Genomic DNA, 22,327 nt, shown 5'->3' on the forward strand with positions numbered 1-22,327 from the left:
CTCCCTCCTTCCTTCCTTCCCTCCTTCTTCTTTTTCTTTTCTCTCTCTCTCTCTCTCTCTCTCTCTCTCTCTCTCTCTCTCTCTCTCTCTCTCTCTCTCTCTAAGACAAGGGCTTGCCGTGTAGTGCTGCTGCCTTGAACTCTCTTCCTACTTCAGTTCCCCATACTGGGACCAAGCAATGGTCTCCATACTTTCTAGTTTTGTTCTTGGAAGCTAAATCAGTTCTGTGATCCCCAGAGTCTGTAGCATATTTGATGTGGTTCTACAATAGTTTCAATTTAGTTGTTACTCGTTATAAGTCAAGACAATTCAAATACTGTCAATCCTGTCAGGTCCTCTGAAGGAGAACATGGTTGAGCAGTCCTGACACTGCTGAATCACTGGCAGAGGACCTCGAACTCACAGAGATCCACCTGCAGCCTCTGCCCCGAGTGCTGGGGTTAAAGACATGTGCTGCTGCCTCCTTGTAATTCCTGCCTTCCTTCCTTCCTTCCTTCCTTCCTTCCTTCCTTCCTTCCTTTTTAATAAACTTTATTACAAGCTTGCAAATAAATAAAAATACTGTTTTTATTTCCAAACCAAGTACAGATGTCCAACTAAATCGTTTACAAAGACTCACTTGATACATTTTGTTTGACAGTAATTAAAGCAAAAACAAACCCCTGTAATTTCTTAATCACCTTTTGATAGCTGAGGGCTATGACATTGCCTTTCAGAAAATACTTAATTTTGGAGGGCTGCTCTTACAGAGTATGTGGCCAGCTTACAACCACAGTTCCACAGGATCCGGTGCCCTCTTCCGGCCTCCACTGGCCAGGTACACACAGGGTACCTATACACATGGAGGCAAAGCACTCCTACAAATGAAATAAACATAAATCTTTTAAAAAATACACTACTGATTACAATACAATTAGTTTGTCCTGATTAAGTAGTCACCTGGTCTGACAGTGTTGCTGAAGATTGATCAGTGCACTTCATTTTTTTCTGTTGAAACCGGGTTTGGTGGCTTACACCTATGATCCCATCACTGGGGGACAGAGGTAGGAGGGTTGCCATAAGTTTGAAGCTGGCCTTGACTACACAGCATGATATTTTATGACATGGGAGAGGGAGGAATGGTAGAGTTTGTTTTGTTTTTTTAAAAATTATTCATGCTTATTATATGTAGTTGACAATTTTTGAATATTTCTCTACTTTTGTTTCTGTATTTAGTTATGTTTAAAATATCGTAAAGAATTAAAGTGTTTACATTTATTATTTAACATATACATTTCTGTTCTTCCTAGGATGATTACTTATTTTAGACCTCATTGGCTGTGCTAGTACCAGTGCAGAGTTAATTATTTTTTATTTTAATTATTTAAGTTAGTTGGGTTAACAGTATATTTTACCCCCATCGTTCCCCCAGACAGGGCTTCTCTGTGTAGCCTTGGCTGTCCTGGACTCACTTTGTAGACTAGGCTGGCCCCAAACTCACAGAGGTCCACCTGCCTCTGCCTCCCGACTGCTGGGATTAAAGGCGTGCGCCACCACGCCCGGCAGAGTGATGGCCTTGTAAGTGTGTGAAGTCAGTAGAAGAGCTTTTGGGCTCTTATATTCAGTGCCATGTTACTACCTTCTCCCAGGTATTGTAGTTGATAGGATAAAATTAACAGTTTGCTCTTATTTATTTATTTTTTTTGTAGTTTTTTTCTATGCTGAAAACGTCTATGTGTATTTATTTGAAGGGTTCATGTTGTCATTACCAAAAAGAATTGCAATCTTAAAAAAAGTTTTTGTTAGAAGTTGATTTCTTTGACAGTTTCAGTCACATAGATAATATATTTTGATCATACTCACCCATTACCGCGACCTCCTCCCAGTAGGTCCTCTTTCATGCCTCTTTCTTTCTTTCTTTCTCTTTCTCTCTCTCTCTCTCTCTCTCTCTCTCTCTTTCTTTCTTTCTTTCTTTCTTGTTTCTCGAGACAGAGTCTCTCCCTGTTAGCCTTGGCTGTCCTGGACTTTGTAGACCACGCTGGTTGAGAACTCACTCCCTGCCTGCCCCCTCCTTTTTAAATGGCTCACTCACTTAACTAGGGCTGTTTGCACAAACAATGATGGGGGTTTATTTACTGGTACATGGGCAATTTATCATTTTCTTTTACATTTCTTGATGACTCCAGTGTTGGTGTCTTTTTGGGATTAGCATTTTTTTGTTTTGTTTTGTTTTTTCCTCTTACATAGTAGACAAATTACCGTGTGTGTGTGTGTGTGTGTGTGTGTGTGTGTGTGTGTGTGTTTGTGTGTGCGCGCACACACACACAATAATAATTGACTAATAATTGACAGGACTTTAGTCTCAGCCTTTGCCTTGCTTCTTGAGATTTCTTAGTGGAGACACAGTCTAGAATGAGCCCAGGACTTGTTAGTTCTTTTTTTTTTTTTTTTTTTTAATATTTATTTATTATGTATACAGTGCTCTGCCTACATGTTAGAAGAGGGCATCATATCACATTACAGATGGTTGTGAGCCACCATGTGGTTGCTGGGAATTAACTCAGGACCTTTGGAAGAGCAGCCAGTGCTCTTAACCTCTGAGCCATCTCTCCAGCTCCAGGACTTGTTAGTTCATGCGTAGAAGAGTGTCCTGTTTCCACTGGGAGTCCCACCTTCTCTTCTTAGAGCTTTTTTGTTTTTTATTCAAAAAGTTACCTGCTGTGAGTGAAGTAAAGGGAAACAATAAAATAGGACCACCGCCTCCCTCCACAGTTCCATAATACAATAAAATAGGACCACCGCCTCCCTCCACAGTTACATAATACAGGCCCCTTTCTTTGCTTGTGCTTCCTGCTAGATGTTCATGTTGTAAACGTGGCTGCCTTCCAGCCCTTGTAAGGACCAGTTAAAAAAGAAATAGAAGAGGGAAAAAGATTCTCTCCTTTCCATCTCCCAAGGGTCCTTTTATTTGCTTTTCTAATTGGATACAGGGCCAGTTTCTACTGGTTCCTTTGCTTCTGTTGGTTGCACCATTCTTTGATTTTTGCCAGCACTGGGCTCAAAGCCTGATGGAGATGTACCTACCCAATACTCTGGAATTTATCTTCTGTCATACACAGCCTCATGTCTGCACTGGCCTGCTGTTTTACTTTTGAATCACCAGGTAGCTTTGCTTAGTTCAGCATTTTCAGTTGCCATCAGGTAGGGGCTGCAGAGAAGGGCACATGTATTTATTTGACATACTCTATCTTGACCTGAACTTTTATCTATCTATCTATCTATCTATCTATCTATCTATCTATCTATTTATTTATTTTTTAACTTTTAGCCCTCCCATTCCCAGATTTGGAAAGGAGGTACACATTTGTTGACTGAAAGGACTTACATAGCTTTATTTTTGTTTTTCGAGACAGAGTTTCCCTGTGTACCATTGTTTGCCCTGGACTTGCTTTGTAGACTAGGCTGTCCTCAAACACACAGAGATCCTCCTGCCTCTGTCTCCCTGAGTGCTGGCATTAAAGGCATGTGCCACTGTGTCTGGCGGCTTATGATTTTTAAAATAATATTTGTTGCCAAGCAGCGGTGGCACATGCCTTTAATCCCAGTACTCAGGGAATCAGAGGCAGGTGGATCTCTGAATTCGAGGACAACCAGGGCTACACAGAGAAACCGTGTCTCAAAAAACAAAGCAAAAAGATGTTTGTTTATGGGTAAAGTTGACTTTTATTTTTGCTACAAGTACAATTTTGAACTTACTTAGATTCTAAAATATTTTCCTTTCAAATAGTATTCAAGAATTATAATGCTATCTTTAGGCAATTACCATACTTGAAAAATAGGATATTCCTAATTTATTTATTATCCACTTGGGACCATTTATTATAGCCCAAAGGAAGAATGACCAGCTATAAATACCAAAATCTATGTTGTAATAATAATGTTGATAGCCACTTTTATTGTAATTTTGGTGCTGGAGATTGTGCAGCCAGGCGTCACACATGCTAAATACCAGGTCTATACTCAAATTGTAGGAAAATAAATATTTCCCTTTTGTAATACTTTGTACTTTAAAAAATATTTTAGATTTTTTTTTTAATTCAGAAAAAGATGTAAATATTGCATACTCTTCTGTATGCTGTTGCCATCCTCACTGTGTGCCTTCCTGGATCTTCAGACAGTCAGTAGACTGCTGTCTACCTACAGAAGCCTGTGAGTTTAGTGGCTGCCTTACATTGCTAGTGTCTTGTGTTGGTGAGGAGGTGTTGATCGACTGATGAATTGTGAGATGATAAATAATTTGTTTTTCTTTCTATATGTTTTTAAAAAAAACTTTCCATATTTTCTCTATTAAAAGTATTTTGGACTGGAAAGTAAAGGTCAGTCAGAGAGATGGCTCAGTAGGGAAGAGCCACTTGCTGTCAAGGCAAATGATCTGACCTGTGTGCTAGGAGAGAGCCAACTCCCCCAAGTTGTCCTCTGACTTCCACTTGCATGTGCATACTCACTCACACAAATAAATGTAGTTAAAATATGTTTGAAGAGGAAAAAAAGATATGTTTTCTTTTTAAAAGGTTATTTAATTGATAATAGTTTATTTTTATTTCATTATAAATAATTTTCCTTTTGTTGTTACATATTCTGCTCCCCTTCCTCCAAAAAATGTCTTTGTAGTACTGCCTTCTAAGGTTCTTAGTATGAAGTAGGAAATCATCAGCCTGTGCCCTTGAAAGCCCAATCCAGTGAATTCCCAAAGAATTTAACACCCCCCTATTAGCTCTGAGTTCATAAAACATGCCTTTTAAAGACAATTGCTACTTCAGTAGTAACTAAAGCTTATATTATATTGCTTTGGGTTATATTTGAAATATGTTTTTACAAAGAAACTAAAATTCTTAGAAAAATTTTGAGAATAGTTTAGAGAATTCTGGTGATGATCTAAATAAAGTAACTATGAAGTTAGTTGACAAAATCCATCAAATATGACAGCCACTCAAACCATAGTTATCGCACCCTTTATCATGGGAACTGAGACGTAGGAGAGGTATCTGTTTTAAAAAAAATGTACAAAGCTCCTCCTGTGTGACTTTTCTGAAAGAGTTGGGAACAGAGATCAGTTCGCCTCAGGTAAGGCAGGCAGAGGCAGAGGATTGTGTCCAAGTGTGGCTTAGTGACCTGAGCTTATTGTGGTCACTCGTAGGACCATGTTGACTTAAAGGAGCTGCGGCACTGGAAGGTCTGCCACAGCACAGCTTTGCAGGCTGCACCACCAGCTACTGACTGCTTGCATAACCTGGGGGAGGGGCCTCATGAGACTTAGCTTTTTGAGTCCTTTGAAAGTTTTTTGTTTTTAATTTTTAATTTTTAAATTGTTTTTGTTTTTGTGTTTCAAGACAGGGTTTCTCTGTTGTAGCCCTGGCTGTCCTGGAACTCACTCTGTATGTAGATCAGGCTGCCTCAAATTCAGAGGTCTCCCTGTCTGTGCCTCCCAAGTCCTGGGATTAAAGGTATGCACCATCATGCCTTGCTTTATTTTTGTTTTTAGATTTGCCTATATTTGTTTTTAGTTTTACTGAGATATATTCACACCATACATTTTATCTGTTGAAGTGTACAATGAATAGGCTTTTGTGTATTGTACTAATACCTTTTAAACCTGTGGTAGTCAGGTAAGATGGTTTATCTCTGTATCCCAGTACTCCCCAAGTTTAAGACTCTGGAGTTTTCTGTTTGTGTTGGGGTGAGCACCTTATTCCTCCAGGAGGGATGCGTCAATTTGAAGAAATAATCCGCCCAGCACTCCATTTTCCCTCTGACTCAAGTATTTTATCTGTCCCCTCTTTCGTAATGCTCTGAGCTTGGAAAGGGGTAATACTCTTGGGGCTCAGCATTGGGCTGGGCATGAGGTACCTGCTGAAGTAACTTCTTTTTAGCTCTCTTGTGAACAGATGTGTAGGGCCTGGTGAATTGGAGTTATTTAAACACTGCCTCTCATACACCTGATTGTCCTCAGTAATGTCTGTGTGTTTTGCTTCCAGCTCACATATTCAAGACCTTAACAGACTATAGCAGTGTCTCTGGCTTGTATGAGTCTATTGGGTTGATTTCCATCATCTTCCTCGGACTCTGCTTCCTGGTCTCAAGGACAGATGGCTAGGTGTTGTCTGGTGTCTCCTTGCCCTGGCACTCAGACTGGTCTAGGGTCTCATAACCTCATGAACGTGAGTTGGGAGTTCTTCTCATTTCTAATTTAGAAGTCTTTCCCAATTTAAGCAGCTCAGATGGATTGTGTTCCTTGTTCATCATAGTTTCTCCTCTGCTTCGTTGTTAAGGCCCTCATCTACGTCCTGAGTCATGGATTTTTCCATGCTGTATTCCAGGTCAGACCTGAAAAGTATCTTTTTTTTTTTTTCTCTTTAATTTAAAAATACTGATTTAGTATGTGTGTGTGCCTGATATATATGTGTGGGTAGGTGGGGGTGCCTGTTACACTGTAGGTGTGTGAAGGGTAGAGACCAATTTTATGGAATCACTTTTCAGCTTCCCTTATGTGGATCCAGGGTGTATGAAACTTTGGTTGCTAGCTAGCCTATACGACAAGCACCGCCACACAGAAGCTATCTCAGTGGCCCCTTCTGAGTTGCTTCTGTTATAGTTCATGGTCTCCTTCACTGTTTAATTTTTGCCCTAGGTTACAAATCTTTGTATCTGATAAGGGTTTTTAAGGACAGATATGATTTGTATTTCTCTAGCGTCTCACAAACTGTAACAAACGGCAGACCAATGCCTTTATATCATCTTTTCTTATTTTCCATTTTCTTTTGTACGAATGCTAAATTAGAGGCTGATGTGATACAGAGAATAGGATAGCATCCGTTTGATTTTATTTATTGTAATTCCTTTCTTCAAGGCATGTTCTTTGAAGACAAAGATGAGCCTTAGTTGCATGCCTTTTGGCTCAATGCAAAGACCATACAGCTGCCACTACTTATACAATAGCTATTGGAAGAACCGCCCCTTCCCCCAAAGATGCTCTTACTCAGATGGCTTCACTTCTCTTCTGTGTGTTATTTATCACAGTGAACACAGCTGTCACTACAAGAAGGAGGCATGCCCTTTACCACATATGGGAAAAAGTAGCCATATTGGGATTGCCCCCACAGACAGGTCGGCCTTATTTGTTTTACCATTCTTTGCAGGGGCTGTGCAAAATCTCCTCTTTATCTCACTTTGGTTATAATTAGTCCATGTTTGGGCACCAGTTGCATTGTGTGTAGCTATTCTTGAGGAGAAGTGCATAACTATAACTTTATCTCAGATAGGACACTGATGACAAACCAAAGAAACAGTTCTACCCATTTAGCTGAATGAACTAATAAGTTTATTAGAATTAGTTTCAGTAGGATGACGCATAGGTAGGTAGCTACACTATTGAAAGGCCCATCCAGCATTGTGCCAGCTCATGAAACCGGCATCCTAGTGCTTCCAGGGTCTATTATGTTTCATGAACTTCCTGAACCTCATTTGTGAATCTTGCCTGTTGAGTTTCCTGAATGGGAGGGTTCTTCTCTTTCCTCCTTTACAAGAGAATGTTCCATTTGGAGGACATATGTGCATAACAGCTATGACTATATTTTATTCTTTCCCCTCAGTGCTCTAATTGATTTACTAATAAAAGTTGCGTGCTTTTAATTGGTAGGGAAGAATATGCAAGCCAGTTTTTATGGTGTCTAAAACAATTGAAATTTTTTTCCCCTTATGGTTCTTGAAGCTAGCCAATCAAGACTCCAGGTACTCACCATGCGTTCCTGGGAGAAACTGTTCCTGGCTGATGGATACTTGCTTTCTCACAGAGAATTGGTGGGGTGGCGTGCAGAAAGAGCTTGGGTGTATAAAAGAAATGTATATGTGTAAACAAAAGCTATGTGATACCTAGTTTTTGAAAGACAGTAATCCTGTTACAGTAGGGCTATCTATCTATATGATGCCATTTCATCAACTCCAAAAGAGACCCTATTTCTTTTCTTTTTCTTAAAAGGAATTTAGCCAGTTGTGGTGGTGCACACCAGTAAGATTTGCTGAAGGAGGCAGAGGCAGGAGGATCATGAGTTCGAGGCCAGCCTGGACTAAGAGGACTTTAAAAAAAAAATATATATATATATATATATGTGTATATATATATATATATATATATATATATATATATATATATAATATATAAGTATAAAGTGTTTTGCCTGTATGTGTCCCTGCCTGCCAAAAGAGGGCACCAAATCTCACCGTAGATGGTTGTGAGCCACCATGTGGTTGCTGGGAATTGAACTCAGGACCTTTGGAAGAACAGACAGTGCTCTTAACCTCTGAGCCATCTCTCCAGCCCTGAGACCCTATTTCTAAATACAGTCATAGAGAAAATTGGGACTCCAAGATAAGAATTTTGGAGAAAATGAAGTGTGGAAACGGTGTGTGCTCGAGTGGACAAGAATAAAAATAATGAGATACAATTTTCAAGATAACATAAACAATTGATAGTATCTCTGACTTTAAGCTTGATTTCCCCCAAAAAAGTGTTTTTCACATCACACTTAAGCTCTTCCAGCACTTACCTTCATGTCACCAGTGAAAGTTTAATGCTACTGTTGGTTGAGTTTTAGACATTACTAGTTTTTGCCGTTGTAGATGGGGTGTTGTTCACGGTTGCTGAGTAATGAGACTGTGAACGGATGCATTTGTATAGTGGCCATATCTTCCATGTGTGCTGTGTCTGTGGTTTCCTGTTTTCATCAGTTACCAACCCTGTCCCATTTCCTAGACTCTGACGGCATCGTTTACCTGTTGAATCTCTGCCTTCTTGCTTCTTTTTGTTGTGAAAGTCATTTATTGTCTTCTGAACAGGAAGAAGAAGCAATTATTTTGGTCAGTATGCAGTCTTGAACGTGTCAAGATTGTATTGGCAGGAACTTGTGTGAGGTTTCTGATGTCTTTGGAGATGTGAGAGACACTGATCTGTTTGCAAAGCCCTAAAGGTTATTTTGGAATAAGGTGAATGAGTTACTCTTGTTTTAGACTCATGCTTTATCTTAATTCATTGGGTCAGCGTCAGCAGCCTCCAAGGCTCAGATAGCCTGCACTGACGTATAACCAGATGTCTGTGGATGGCTGTTAGACTCTTCCAAACCCTAGGATTAGTTGAGTAGTTATTAAATCAGTAAGTACACTAAGATGTTTTTAAAAGTTTTAAAAGTTTAGTTTGAAATAGTATGGGTGGTGGAGCTCAGTACATGAGAGGGTAGGAGAGTGCTCTGCAGTGAGCACATCGGGTTAAGCTGGGACTCAAATTCAAAGGGTTGGCTTTTGCTAATAAGTTCTATCATGCAGTTTGGTTGTTTTGTTTCAAATAGTTTATTGGTATCTTGCTAATAAGAATAGAGCTGAACAAATGTGATACAGTAGAAACACTGAGGCCTTAGTAGGCAGCACTTTGTCATTATAATGAAATACCTGCTACAGAAGAGAACCCTCTTAGCTTATTGTTGTAGGGGTTCTACAGTGTGGTGTCCGCCCTGTCCCGTCATCAGTAGCAGGAGCATTATTGAGCACTAGTGATCACAGGAGGCAGGAACCAGGAAGCACAGTGGGGCCAGGTTCAAGTTTGACTTCTCCTGAGAAACCTCTAAAGTGTCACATAAGAATTAGCACCACCACCACCAGCACCCTCATGGGGTTTCTCTGTGTAATAGCCCTGGCTGTCGTGGAATTCACTTTGTAGACCAGGCTGGCTTCAAACTCACAGAGATCCACCTTCCTCTGTCTTCCAAGTGCTGGAATCAAAGATGTGTACCACTGCCACTGGCATATGAGAACAACTTTATTCTGTGGATATTGCCTCCAAATGACTCAAGGCCTCCCTTTTAAATCCCACTGCCACACTTGGAATCAACCTTCTTAGCATCGGCTGCAGCCTGATTATAGTCAGATGATACAATGGACATGTGGGTGCCCAGAGGATTTTGAGAGAAAGGGTGTTTGTAATTTTAACTAGACTCTTAGATTGCTTTTTGTTTGTACCACAGTTGGTGTGTATTAGCCATTTAGTGCCTTAAATTCCTTAAAGGAACTTAAACCCTTTGTTTATTAGTGTTCGTCACCATCACCTTTGTAGCAGTTCAGTTTGAAAAGTCAAATATTAGACATAATGAGGCAAGTTAATGGTTTCAGAGGTGAATGATGAGACATTGAAAACAACAACAACAACAACAGACATTTCTGGGGCGTTACAGAAGCCTTTCGTCATCAGGTGATCTAGGTACACATTACCGAGTGGGGAGGTCCTGGAAGAAAGTATTTGAAAAGAAGAGAACAAGTCTCACTTTAAGATCACTGTGGCAGGGACCTGAGAAGAGTGCATGAGCCAAGAATAAGGGGCTATAGACATGGTCCCTGGGGAGGCTAAAGTGCCGATGCTAAACAGCTAGCACCTCAAGTAAACAGTTTTGTGTTTCCCAAAGGCTTCTTGACTATTGTAAGGTGTTTTGGAAATGGTGGTGTTTTCTGGGTGTGCGTGTGTGTAAGTGTGCTAAGAGAACACGCCTTGCTCGTTCACGTTCTCTCCAGGAGAGGCTGCTTAGGCTGTGGTCTATGTCGTGATGGTCAAAGACCAGAGTATAGACGTGTAAGTACTGTCTTCACCATAGTGTCACTGAATGCAATGGAATTTTAAGTCAGTGTTCACTTAACTGAAGTTCTCTATTGTCTAGTTTTTATGCCATGTCTCTCAGTATTATGTGAGGAATTAAAAAAAATTAAAAATCAATGGACAGATTGTTTTAAAACATCAGATAGCTTGAGATTTTAAAAGGTTTATTGATTTTTTTTTCTTTGCCACTCCTCCTTTTTCTTTAAGTCCTATTGTGTAAACCTGGCTAGCCTGGCACACTCAGTGTGGATCACTTTTTTCCTTGAACTCAGAGACCTATCTACCTCTGTATCCCAAATGCTAGGCTTAAAAGAGCACTACCATGCCTGGCTTTAAAAATTATTATTGAGATAAAACTCACATATGAAGTCAGCCAACTCAGTATGGCCATTTTTAGTATATTCATTGCATTGTGTGGCCACCAGTACAATTAACTTTAGAATAATCATTAGTTTGCCTACCCCATTTCCTGGAATTGAACATATGCCTCAAGCATGCTAGGCTTGTGTTTTACCACTGATCTACAGCCCCACAATGGTGTCACATGCCTGTAATCTTAACTGTTCAATAGGCTGGGGCAAAAGGATTTCCAGTTTGAGGCCACCATGGGCAATTTAGTGAAATACTTTACCAGTCTCTCAAAAGCTCCCAAGATTCATTTGTATTATATATCTAAGGAGCTGGTTCTTTTTATGGCTCACAGTTCACTCAATACGTGTTATACACTTTATTATGGTTCATGTCGTTTGGGTTGTTGCTTCTTTTTTAATGAGTTGTTGATGAAGTTGATTTGAATAATTCTGCAGTGATCATCAGGAACACATTTACTTTCCTTTTTTTTTTTTTTTTTTTTTGAGGCAGAGTCTGTTCTGGAATTTGCTTCTGTATAACAGGCTAGTTTCAGACTCAGAACAACAGCCTGCCTCTGCTTCCCAAGTGCTGGGATTAACAGTGTCTGCCACCATCCTTAGCATCAGAGGCACAAATAGTTATTTTTAGTCCATTTAGGTATATACTTGGGAGTGAAATTGGTTAGATCACATAGTGACTGTTCTTAATATTTGTTGAGAAGCTGCCATGTTTTTCTAGTTTGTTTGTTTTTTAAACATGTAATGCCTGTGTATGTGTGGGGGTGGGCATATGCATACCATAACCTGTGGAAGGACAACTTGTTGCAGGGAATTGCTTCTGGATTTCCACTGTGTGGATTTTGGGAACAAACTCGTCATGTTAGGTTTGGTGGCAGTCACCCCCCCCACTGAGCCTCATTGCCAGCCCTTACGCTGTGTTACCAAGTTGCTGTGCCACTTGACATTCGTGCTGGTAGTGTGTGAGCATCTGTTTTACATCCTTTCTAAGTCTTTTTTCTGACTTACTGATTATGTATAAGCAAGTGTGAGGTAATAGTTGGTTGTGATTTTCCATTCTCCATGGTTAGTATTGTTGAGCTTGATTTTGTTTTAAGATGACCCGTAAATTTCATTGAGAATACAAAAATGAAAATGCTAGTAGTTTCACAACTGCTTGGAGGCACTTGTGCTATACTTAACATTTGCTTTTCTTTTTCCATCAGCTGTATTCACTGAACGACTATAAACCACCCATTTCCAAAGCAAAAATGACCCAGATTACAAAGGCAGCCATCAAAGCTATTAAGGTGAGTAATACAGTTTACTTTTATGTCTTTAAAAGAACCCTTATATTTGTGTGGTGGGTGGGGTGGGGCAGGGAGAAAATGTATGTGCCATGCATAAAGGGCCATGTAGAGTCCAGAGGCTCTATCAGGCATCTTCCTCCACTGTGTCCCAGGGTATGTTTTTGATAACAGTCTGTGGGGTAATATTAAATTGTCAATTTGACGTGATGTAGAGTCACCTGGGAGATGTGCCTAGGGACATGCCTGTGGATGGGGCATTCCCTTGATTGCCTTAATTGAGATGGGAAGGCATGTCCACTCTGGATGGTGGAACTATTCCTTGGCCGAGCATCCTGGCCCAGATAAGTGGAGAAAGGGAACTGAGGAGCAGCAGGCACCTATCATTTGTTGTTGCTGCTGCTACTTTAAATTCTAAATTTTGTTACTCTGTGGGGTGTGCTTGTGAGTAGTGTGGCAGTTAGAGTACAGCTTTCTCTCCTTCCACCACCGAGTGTGAGGATTGAATTCATGCCCCTGAGTTTGTGAAGTACCCTGCTTCCCTGGTTTTCTGCTTTGCCTGTACATGTGCGTGACTAGATGCCTCAGGCTTCTTGCCGTGCTGGGCTGACCTGGAACTGAATTGAGTTGGCTTTCATTAGGATATTGTCACAGCAACGGTGAAATAAACTATCAGCCAGGGCTCCCTAAGAAACAAGAGATTCTGTTTGTTTATTTAAATGGGTTTTATTAGAGTGGTTTACAGGCTGTGTTTCGGGTGATCCAACAATGGCCATCTCCTGACAGAAAGGCCAAGAGTCTGATAGTTTTTCATTCTGGGAGACTGGATGTCCTAGCAGCTCTAGTTTGCTGCTGGAGTCCCGGAAGCTGCCTAGAGAGCTGCTAGTTTTCAGTCTGCATTGGAATCCTGCAGAAATGCCTCAGCCATGGGACAGATGAACTTGCCGGTAAGATGAGGGCAAGTAGGAGAAAGCCAAAGCTTCCTTCTTTCATGGTCTTCTGTGTGAGCTGCCACCAGAAAGTGGTGGCCCAGAGGTAAGGTGGGTTTTGCCATCTCAAACGATCTGATTAAGAAATCCCTCAGAGGTATGCCCTGCAACCTTGGTTTTAGTTGATTCCAGATGTAGTCAAGTTGAAAACCAAGATTAATCCACTCCTTGTCAATAAACACACAGTCAGATCCCCTCCTCCTTAAATTCCAAATGAAAACAACTGCTAGGTAATAATTCCATATTTTAGAGTAGGTGACACTGTCAGTTTATATCACTTCACATGATAAAGAAATAAAATATAGGAAACATGAACAATCTGCTTAATATATGTGTATATATGCACAAGCGCGTTCTTAACAGAATAGGACAGAAGTACTCGTGTCAGTTACAGCCGTCTTTTCTGCATCTGTTAGCTAGCTCAAGCCTTGTTGGGTGGGTTTTTTTTTTTTTTTTTTTTTTTTTTTTTTTTGGGTACTTGAGATCTGAACTATCAGATCTGAACCCTCAGACTTGTTTACTGATTGAGCTGTTTCCCCAGCCCCTCCGTAGTATTTTCAAAGGAATAGATTTTATATATTCACTTCAGCTTTACAGTATTAATTCATGCTCATTGTGGAAAAGAAAGAAATCTGCCACCTGAAAACCCCCACATGTACATAAAAACACATTTTGAAAACAGTCTTCCAACTGGAGAGAGGCTCAGTGCTTAAGAATAAACACAGGTTTTGCAGGGGACCTGGGTTCAGTTCCCATCACCCACATGGTGGCTTAGAACCAGCTCACAGCCACCACAGCCTTCTCCATTCTAGAGGCCTCAGTGCTTTCTGACCCCCACCTGGTTCACATACATAAGTAGAGAAAATACTCATATACAGAAAATAAAATAAGTAAGCCTTAAAAATTCTTTAAAACAAAAAGAAAATCTTTTATAAGTTTTGTAACAAGCATTTTCTTACCTTTCTCATCAGGTGGATATAACCACGTCATAAAGAAAGTGTTCTGACACTGCCATTGGTCACACTGACTGAAACAAAAAGTTGATAAAAAAAAAAGTGTTCTAAGTAAAAATCAGTGTATTGTTTTTATCTCATTGATTGTATATAGATCTTAAAAATGAACAATTATTCTAATTAAATAGGCATTAACCTATACACATTTAGTGATTAAAACATTAGGCATAACTAGACACATCAGCTTTTAAATTATAGCAATATATTAACTAACAAATCCCTAATTGCTAGTAATTACTGCCAGGAGAAATTCACTTTTGTGTTCCTGTGCGTGTGTGCGTGCGTGCGTGTGTGTGTGTGTTTATGTGTGTGTGTATGTGTGTGTTTATGTGTGTGTGTATGTGTGTGTGTGTGCGCGCGCGCGTGCATGCCGTGGTGCCTGCTTAGAGATCAGAGGACACATTTGCAGATACTAATTCTCTTCTGTGAGTGTCCTGGAGATCAAACTTAGGTTGTCAGTTAGGCTTTATGTGACAAGCACTTTTACTCGCTGAGCCACCCTGCTTTTGTTTTATTAATTAATTTATTTGTGTGTGTGTGAGTTTGTGTGCGTGTGTTCAGATTTATAGTGTCAGATTTGTAGTTAGTATCCTATCCTATTATAGTTAAAAAGCCCATATTTTTATGTAAAAAAATCAAAGATAAGGTATAAAGATGATGACAAGCACATTTAAGTCAGAATTCTGAGAGGAGATGATGATGATGATGATGATGATGATGATGATGATGATGATGATTAAAAGCACATCTGATAGGCCTAGTGTGCATAAGCTATTCTTTTGTAGTTTACATTGTCTCCAGTGTGATCTGATTCTTTGGATCATAGTTATAAGACTATGCAAATGTATGTTAATATCATCAGTACTGGTCAGGACAATTAGTAGTTGGTATATTTCATAAAGCTGTTGAACAGAGTCCTTGTTAAATTAAAAGACTCAGTGACATATAGGGTCAGTAGATATCAGAAGAGAATAATAAACACAAAGTAGTTTGTAGAGTTTGAATTGGGGTTTTTGTCAGTTGAGAGTAGCTCATTATTTACAGTGTACTGTAATATTTGGTATGTTATTTCTGCCTTTAATAATTCTAGTTTAGAAAAGTTGTAGTATGTTCCAATAAGCACTATGCTTTTGCCCCTTGGAGCCATCAGTCACCAACCTTTGACCATATCTGCTTTTTTTCTACGCTCATCACTTTTCAGCTTTTTGGCCAAGATATCGCGCGCTCGTGCCCCGCCCCTCCCCTCCCCACGACTTTTTTACTTTTTGTTTTTCTTTTCCTGCCTGATTGATTTGTGTTTCAGTCCCTATAAACTTTGATATGAATCTTCTAAGAATGCAGACGTTTTCTTAGAAAGCAGCCAAACCAAAGGACATTGTTCATACCTATGGATTCCATTTGGATAAGATGCTTTTATGCTAATATGCTTCAGTCAACTCATGTATGCATTTCAGGGTTATGGCTTTGGTTCTTATGTCTCCTTACTAAGTGCAGGGGCTATCCTTTATAAAACAGACGTCATGAGTTGTTTTATGAATTGCTTTACGTTAAAATAACACACTTTAGATAGATTATTGTACATATGTACTTGAAAGGATTATTTAAAGAATCAAATGTAGTGGCTATTTCCTATACAGTGAATAATGTGAGTCATAGACGGTTGACTAAAGCTTATTATTGTAAAGGACCTTTGGAGTTCCTCTTAAGCCTGTGGTTAGCAGACAATTCTAATCTATGTAAACTAATTTTGGAATCATGTTTTCTTTTTCCTTACAGTTCTATAAACATGTGGTACAGAGTGTTGAGAAATTCATTCAGAAAGTAAGTACATATACTCTTTACTACCTAGGCTAAATGTGCTATGATTTGTATTGATTCTTTCTGTTCTCATTTATTCATTATTCATTTATTTTTAACATGTGATAGAAGTTTTAGAGAATATTTTTATTTGTATGAGTGTTTTACCTATGTGAATGTATGTGTAACAGGTGTGGATCCCCTAGTGTTAGAGGTGGTTGTGAGTGACCATGTTTGTGTTGGGAACTGAACCCAGGTCTTCTTCAAGAGCAGCAAAGGCTCTTAACCACGGAGCTATCCTCCAGCCCCTTATGTTCTCCTTTAAATTAAATACTTGAGTTAAAGTTATTTTGATTGACTGTTAGAAAGAAACTCCTGCTGTTGCAGATGTGGTTCTGCAGGTGGAGTGCTGGCCTAGCGTTCCCCCTCCAGCACCTTGGAAAATAGGACTGTGCAGGCTGTAGTTCCTGCCACCGTCCAGGTAGACGTTGGAGGATCAGGACTTCAAGTCATGATTGGGCTCAGCCAAGTAGATGTCCATCTGGACCAGGCCAGGTTCTTTATTCAGACAAAAAGTAATTCCAGTTGTTTTACTTCGGATTCAGAAATAAAGTAAGACCGCTGTTTTGATACATCTGAAAATGATAGCCTTTAGGCAGATTTTTTTGGGGGGTGGGGGTTGGTGTTTTGAGACAGGGTTTCTCTGTGTAGCCTTGGCTTTGTAGACCAAGCTGGCCTCGAACTCAACACCAATCTACCTGCCTCTGCCTCCTGAGTGCTGGGATTAAAGGCGTGTGCCACCATGCCCGGCAATTAGGCAGATATTTTTGCTAAATTTGTTTTGTCTCTTGAAACGTTACATCATTAGAATTGATTATTTTCTCTTGAAAAGTGATTATGATTGGTTTTTTATCAAATGTTAAAATTTCTTCTGCGTATGGCCTTTAAGGAGATTGTCGCTAGTCATTTTAGGCTGTATGCTTAGAAAGCAACTTTGTAGCTATGTAAAATAAGGGTTAAATTATTGTCTCCCAATTATTTTTGTTCCTCTTATTCATTTTGTCTGAGCCACTAATGTATTAAATAATTCTACATATTATTTTGTAGATTTTATAGCTTCCTTTTCCAGGAGAAACGAGGCATATGAAAGTTAAATACCAGTCTTGCTACTGTCTTAGGGTTATTATTGCCCTGATGAAACACCATGACCAAAGCAACTCGAGGAGGACAGGGTTTATTGGACTTAGGCTTCCATATCACTTTGATCACTGAAGGAAGTTAGGGCAGGAACTCAAATGTCGGCAACATGGAGGCCATGGAGGGGTGCTGCTTACTGACTTGTTGCGAATGGCTTGCTCGGGGATGGTACCATTCACACAGTGGGCTGAGCCCTCCCATTTAATCATTAACTAAGAAAATGTCCTACAGCTTGTTTTGTTTTGGTTTTGGTTTTTTAAGGATTTATTTCTTTTATGTATAAGTGCTCTATCTGCATTTACACCTGCAAGCCAGAAGAGGGCATCAGATCCCAGTATTAGATAGTTGTGAGCCACCTTGTGGTTGCTGGGAATTGAACTCAGGACCTCTGGAACCACTGGGGCCATCTCACTGGCCGCACAGCTTGATGTTATTGAGGCATTTTCTTAATTGAGGCCCCTCTTTTCTCATGACTTGAACTTGTATCAAATTGACACAAAACTATCCAGTACACGTACATTTTTTGTTTTATCAGAGTCTAGATGGCTCAGTCAGTTCTTTGTGCTCTTGTGATGAACATTCTATTGATGCCAGTTTGTGGCAGGTTTATTTAAGACTTACACCTTAGAAACTTACACTTTACTGACTTACACTTGACATTAACATTTAGCAAGGTTGCAGTGTATTATGGGAGTAAAGGGATCAAAATAAGATTACTGTGTCTCTAAGCTAGCTTGTCTTGAATAATTGATCTAACCTGTTTTTTGATTCTGCCCCTCTAGTAACAAAGATTAATTTAGCTGGGTGTGGTGGTGTAGATCTTTAATCCCAGCATTTGGGAGACAGAGGCAGGCAGATCTCTGTGAAGCTAAGGCCAGCATCAGAGTGAGTTCCAGGACAGCCAGGCCTATATAGAGACCATGTCTCACGAAACAAAAATTTTAAAAAGTATTTTTTTTTCATTTATAACTTTTGATTTAATTTTTATGTGTATGAGTTTGCTTGCATGTATGTGTGAGTAATGTGTGTGGTTGGTATTCATGGTGGTCAATAGAAGATATCAAATTTCCCAGAACTGTAGCTATAGGTAGGTGTGATGGGAGTCAAACTCATGTCCTTTGGAAGAGCAGTTTATGTTCTTAATTAAACACTAAGCCATTTCTCTACCCTCTTTTCCTCTTTTTAAGATCTCGCTTCCTCCATAAAATATTCTCCATAAAATATTGGTTAAACATTTTGGGATTGAGTAGTTTAGATAAAGATAAGATGAAAGTATACTATTTTTTTTTTTAAATCAAACTGTAAAATGCAGCATTAATGACTAAAAATTTCTTCTACTAGTATAAATCTTTTAAAGAGTCTTTAAAGGGTCTAATATAGAAGCCATTACTCTTAAATGTGACTATGTGGGAATTGTGTAGGGACTCTTGCTGCAATGTAGACAGTGTCACTGTGAGTTTGGAGAGGAGCCTGAGATCTGTGTTTCCTCCAGTTCCTGGTTGATGCCCTAGCTCCTCATTCAGAAGTCAGTTTGGATAGACAGGTTTCAGAAGAAACTTACAGATTAATAGTTTTTGATGGACGGGATTTGAGGCAGAAGTATGTTTGGTCAAGTAAACTATTTCATAATTTTGGGAAGACCTCAGTAGGGCTGTTCCATAGTCCGCAGGAAGAAGACAGCTGTCTGGGGAGAAAATGAAGTGCTTTGTCTCTGACACCTGCTTAAAGACTGAGCTATGGATTCATGTAATGGCTAAGTTGATCATGCTTATTTTCTGTTAAACTTAATTTTCAAGTAATTATATAGTTACGTGTTAGGTCAGGGAACAACATGTCCTAATAACATAGGTTGTCTGTAACTTTAACTCAGTTATTTTGGGTGGCAACATTTTGTATAGAATAAGCACGCTTAAACTGAAAATCCAAAATCCAAATTGTCCCAAATCCTAAAATTTAAAAATAAGCATGATACTCATTTAACCTTATAGAGAATGTTGGACAAGTAGAATTAGCCCCTTGAGATGGTCATGGACTCAGTACCATTCTCTTGAGGACTAGCCCAGCTGTTACATATATGAAGTAGGTTTTTTCCCCTTTTGTTTCTGCTTGGAATTCTTTTGTAGGTTGTTCCACAGGCTGAGCATTCACACTGATAAGCACTGGGTTCCTTTCTGACTTAGAAATGAAGTGGATGAGAATATTCATGTTCAAATTGTGGGATAAATGCAGGCTTTCATGCGGGGCCCTTAATAAGGCATCTTTTCTATTATGGAAATTGCCAAAGTATTTTCCAGATTGGCTATACCATTTTATGTTGACTTTACACACTGTCAATAAATAATACAAGGTGTTATCTATGGTTCTATGTATTAGTCATAAAAAAAATTATAGATAGAATGACAAATGAAAAATTAACATTAAAATTGACTTTTTATAGGACAACTGCTTGGAATACTTGGGCCTTCAGCTTTTGATGTAATGAATGGAGCGAGAAAACCAATCTATGTTCTGTTAATTCTCTACTCTTTTTTGTTTGTTTGTTTGTTTGTTTGAGACAGTCTCTGTGTATATGCTGTGATACATGCACATTCCCTCACATATGTGCGTGCGTGTACACACACACAGACACACACACACATGCAAGCATGCATGCACGCATGTATGCAAGTGCACACAAATAAAATAGTAAGTATGTAACCTTAAAAGAACAGAGATCCCAACACTAGGCAGACAAAGGCAGGATTGCTGTGAGATCGAGGCCAGGCTCATCTACAAAGTTAGTCCAGGACAGCCAGGGCTACACAGAAATTGTCAGTCCTTCTACCTTATGGGTCCTGGAGATCAAACTCAGGTCATCATGCTTGGTGGTAGGTACATTTACGGGCCGAGCTATCTTACCACCCGTGTACTTTTTATAAGGCTGAGGTAAAGAGCTACAGACACTACAGATTGGGTCAGCTCTATGCTATGCTAACCCTCTGTATAATAAAAAAAAAAAAAAATCAGCTTACATTAGTTGTCATGAATCACAAAATTAATTTTGAATCAGAGGCCCTCATGATTTGCTGTCCTTTCTGTTACCTATAACCTGACCGTTGTGTTAGTTACTGCAACTAACACAATGAAAGGCACTGGTGAAGTATTTAGTTCCACACCTGAAATTTTTATGATTAAATAGCTCCTTTTTGTCCAGGAGAAGCCTACCATTTTGTATGACTGCTATAAATTCATCTGTCTCATACTCAGGGCAGAATGTTATCACTCAGCACTGTTTGTTTCAGAGTTTATTTATTTGTGTGCATTGGTGTTTGCCTGCATGCGTGTCTGTGTGAGGGTGTCATGCTGGAGTTACAGACAATTGTGAGCCACCGTGCGTGTTCTGGGAGTTGATCCCAGGTCCTTTGGAAGAGCTCTTACTCATCGAGCCGGCTCTCCAGCCCTGTTTGCTGTGATGCAGTCTGGATGCTCTGTTTTACTGAGCTGTACTCAGTGGTGGTGTGGCTGCTATTAGCTGCCATAAGACCCGCAGAATAGGGGCTGTTTCTGGATTTTGATAATGTTCTGTCAATTAATTGTTACTGCCTAAGTTGGACACTTTGGGCTTTTATTAACTTTTAAATTTTCTAGTGCATTGTGTCGGTTATAAAATAGACTCATTTGTTGTCATTTTCATGAAGCAGACATGGAAAATAGATAAAAATTATGACAAATACTCTTGGCACTACTATAATTTTTTTGTCCAGAAACCTTGATCTTTCACAACAAGTGCCTGTTTTATTTTTAATTATATGTGCATGTGTGTTTGTGTATGCTGCGTTTGTACAAGTGCATTTGGAGGCTAGAGATGTTGGAGACCTAGAGCTGCAATTAGGGCAATTGTGAGCCACTAGTTGTTGGTACAGGGACCAGAACTGTGGTCCTCTGCAAGAACAGGGTAAGTTCTCAGCTGCTGAGCCATCTCTCCAGCCGCCAAATGTCTGTTCTAAAGATTTATTTAGTATACAGTGTTCTGCCTGCATGTAACAGCAGCAGGCCAGAAGAGGGCACCAGATTTCGTTGTAGATGGTTGTGAGCCATCATGTGGTTGCTGGGAATTGAACTCAGGACCTTTGGAAGAGCCCGCAGTGCTCTTAACCTTGAGCCATCTCTCCAGCCCCCAAATGTTTGTTCTAAAATAAAGCTGAAGCAGTTGGTCATCTTTTGTTTCATTTATTTTTCCACCCTTTGCTTTTTCCCCAAGAAAAATGGCAAAGCCTGTTTTGAGCACTTGTTATAGTTTCTTTTGTTCTCCCACTTAGATATGTACATTTTTATGTGTCATCAGTCTCAGTGAGGATGGACTTTTTGATCGCGTGTGTATACTGTGCCCTTGGATGTGTGCACAAGGATCTGAGCATTTAGGTGCAGGGAACTTGAAAGGCTTTCACTCCCAGAGGTTCCTTGTCCACATTTACTTTTTACTAACAATTCTTTGCCCTAATATATTCTAGGTAAGCTCTAGATGCCACACTGTTCTGTTTATATATATGATGAGCTGCTTTTGCCTGATGTCTTACCTTTTATTATTAAGTACATATGCGTATATATAGAAAGTTGTCATAGACACAACTACATCTTTATAAGGACAAGACTCTGTAATTGCCATTCATTTCTTGCAGTCAGACTAAAGGCAGCTACCTCTTCTTAATCCCCTGCATTTTTCTCTGCCCAAGTAACTATAGACAGGCGCTGTTTTGTCTCTATTTGGTGTTAAAATAAGTCTGAGCTCTTTTTAAAATTAGAGAATATTAGTTGCTATAATCAAATTCATGGATAATACTTCGAAAATTAACAGCACAGCTAAAGTTGCCCAAAATTCAAGTGTCTGTCGTCCCCCCCCGCACCCCCCTCCCCCATCAGCGTCTCTCTGTTTTAGCCTTGGCTGTCGGCTGTCCTGGGCTTGCTTTGTAGACCAGGCTGACCTCGAACTCACAGTGATCTACCTGCCTCTGCCTCCCGAGTGCTG

At 39.7% G+C, this 22,327-nt stretch overlaps 1 protein-coding gene across 3 annotated transcripts in view; it reads left to right on the forward strand.

Annotated features, from left to right (window-relative positions):
* The window catches only part of Scaf8 (SR-related CTD associated factor 8), a 129,934-nt gene that overhangs the window by 15,955 nt on the left and 91,652 nt on the right, over positions 1–22,327 (forward strand). For all 3 annotated transcript variants that reach the window (XM_051164101.1, XM_051164098.1, XM_051164100.1), the window contains 2 exons: positions 12,246–12,329; positions 16,105–16,149. In XM_051164101.1, coding sequence (XP_051020058.1) covers positions 12,246–12,329; positions 16,105–16,149 — 129 coding nt within the window. The remainder of the gene's footprint in view (positions 1–12,245; positions 12,330–16,104; positions 16,150–22,327) is intronic.

This window comes from Acomys russatus, chromosome 21 (genome assembly GCF_903995435.1).
Source record: "Acomys russatus chromosome 21, mAcoRus1.1, whole genome shotgun sequence".
In the NCBI taxonomy this organism is placed as follows: Eukaryota; Metazoa; Chordata; class Mammalia; order Rodentia; family Muridae; genus Acomys; species Acomys russatus.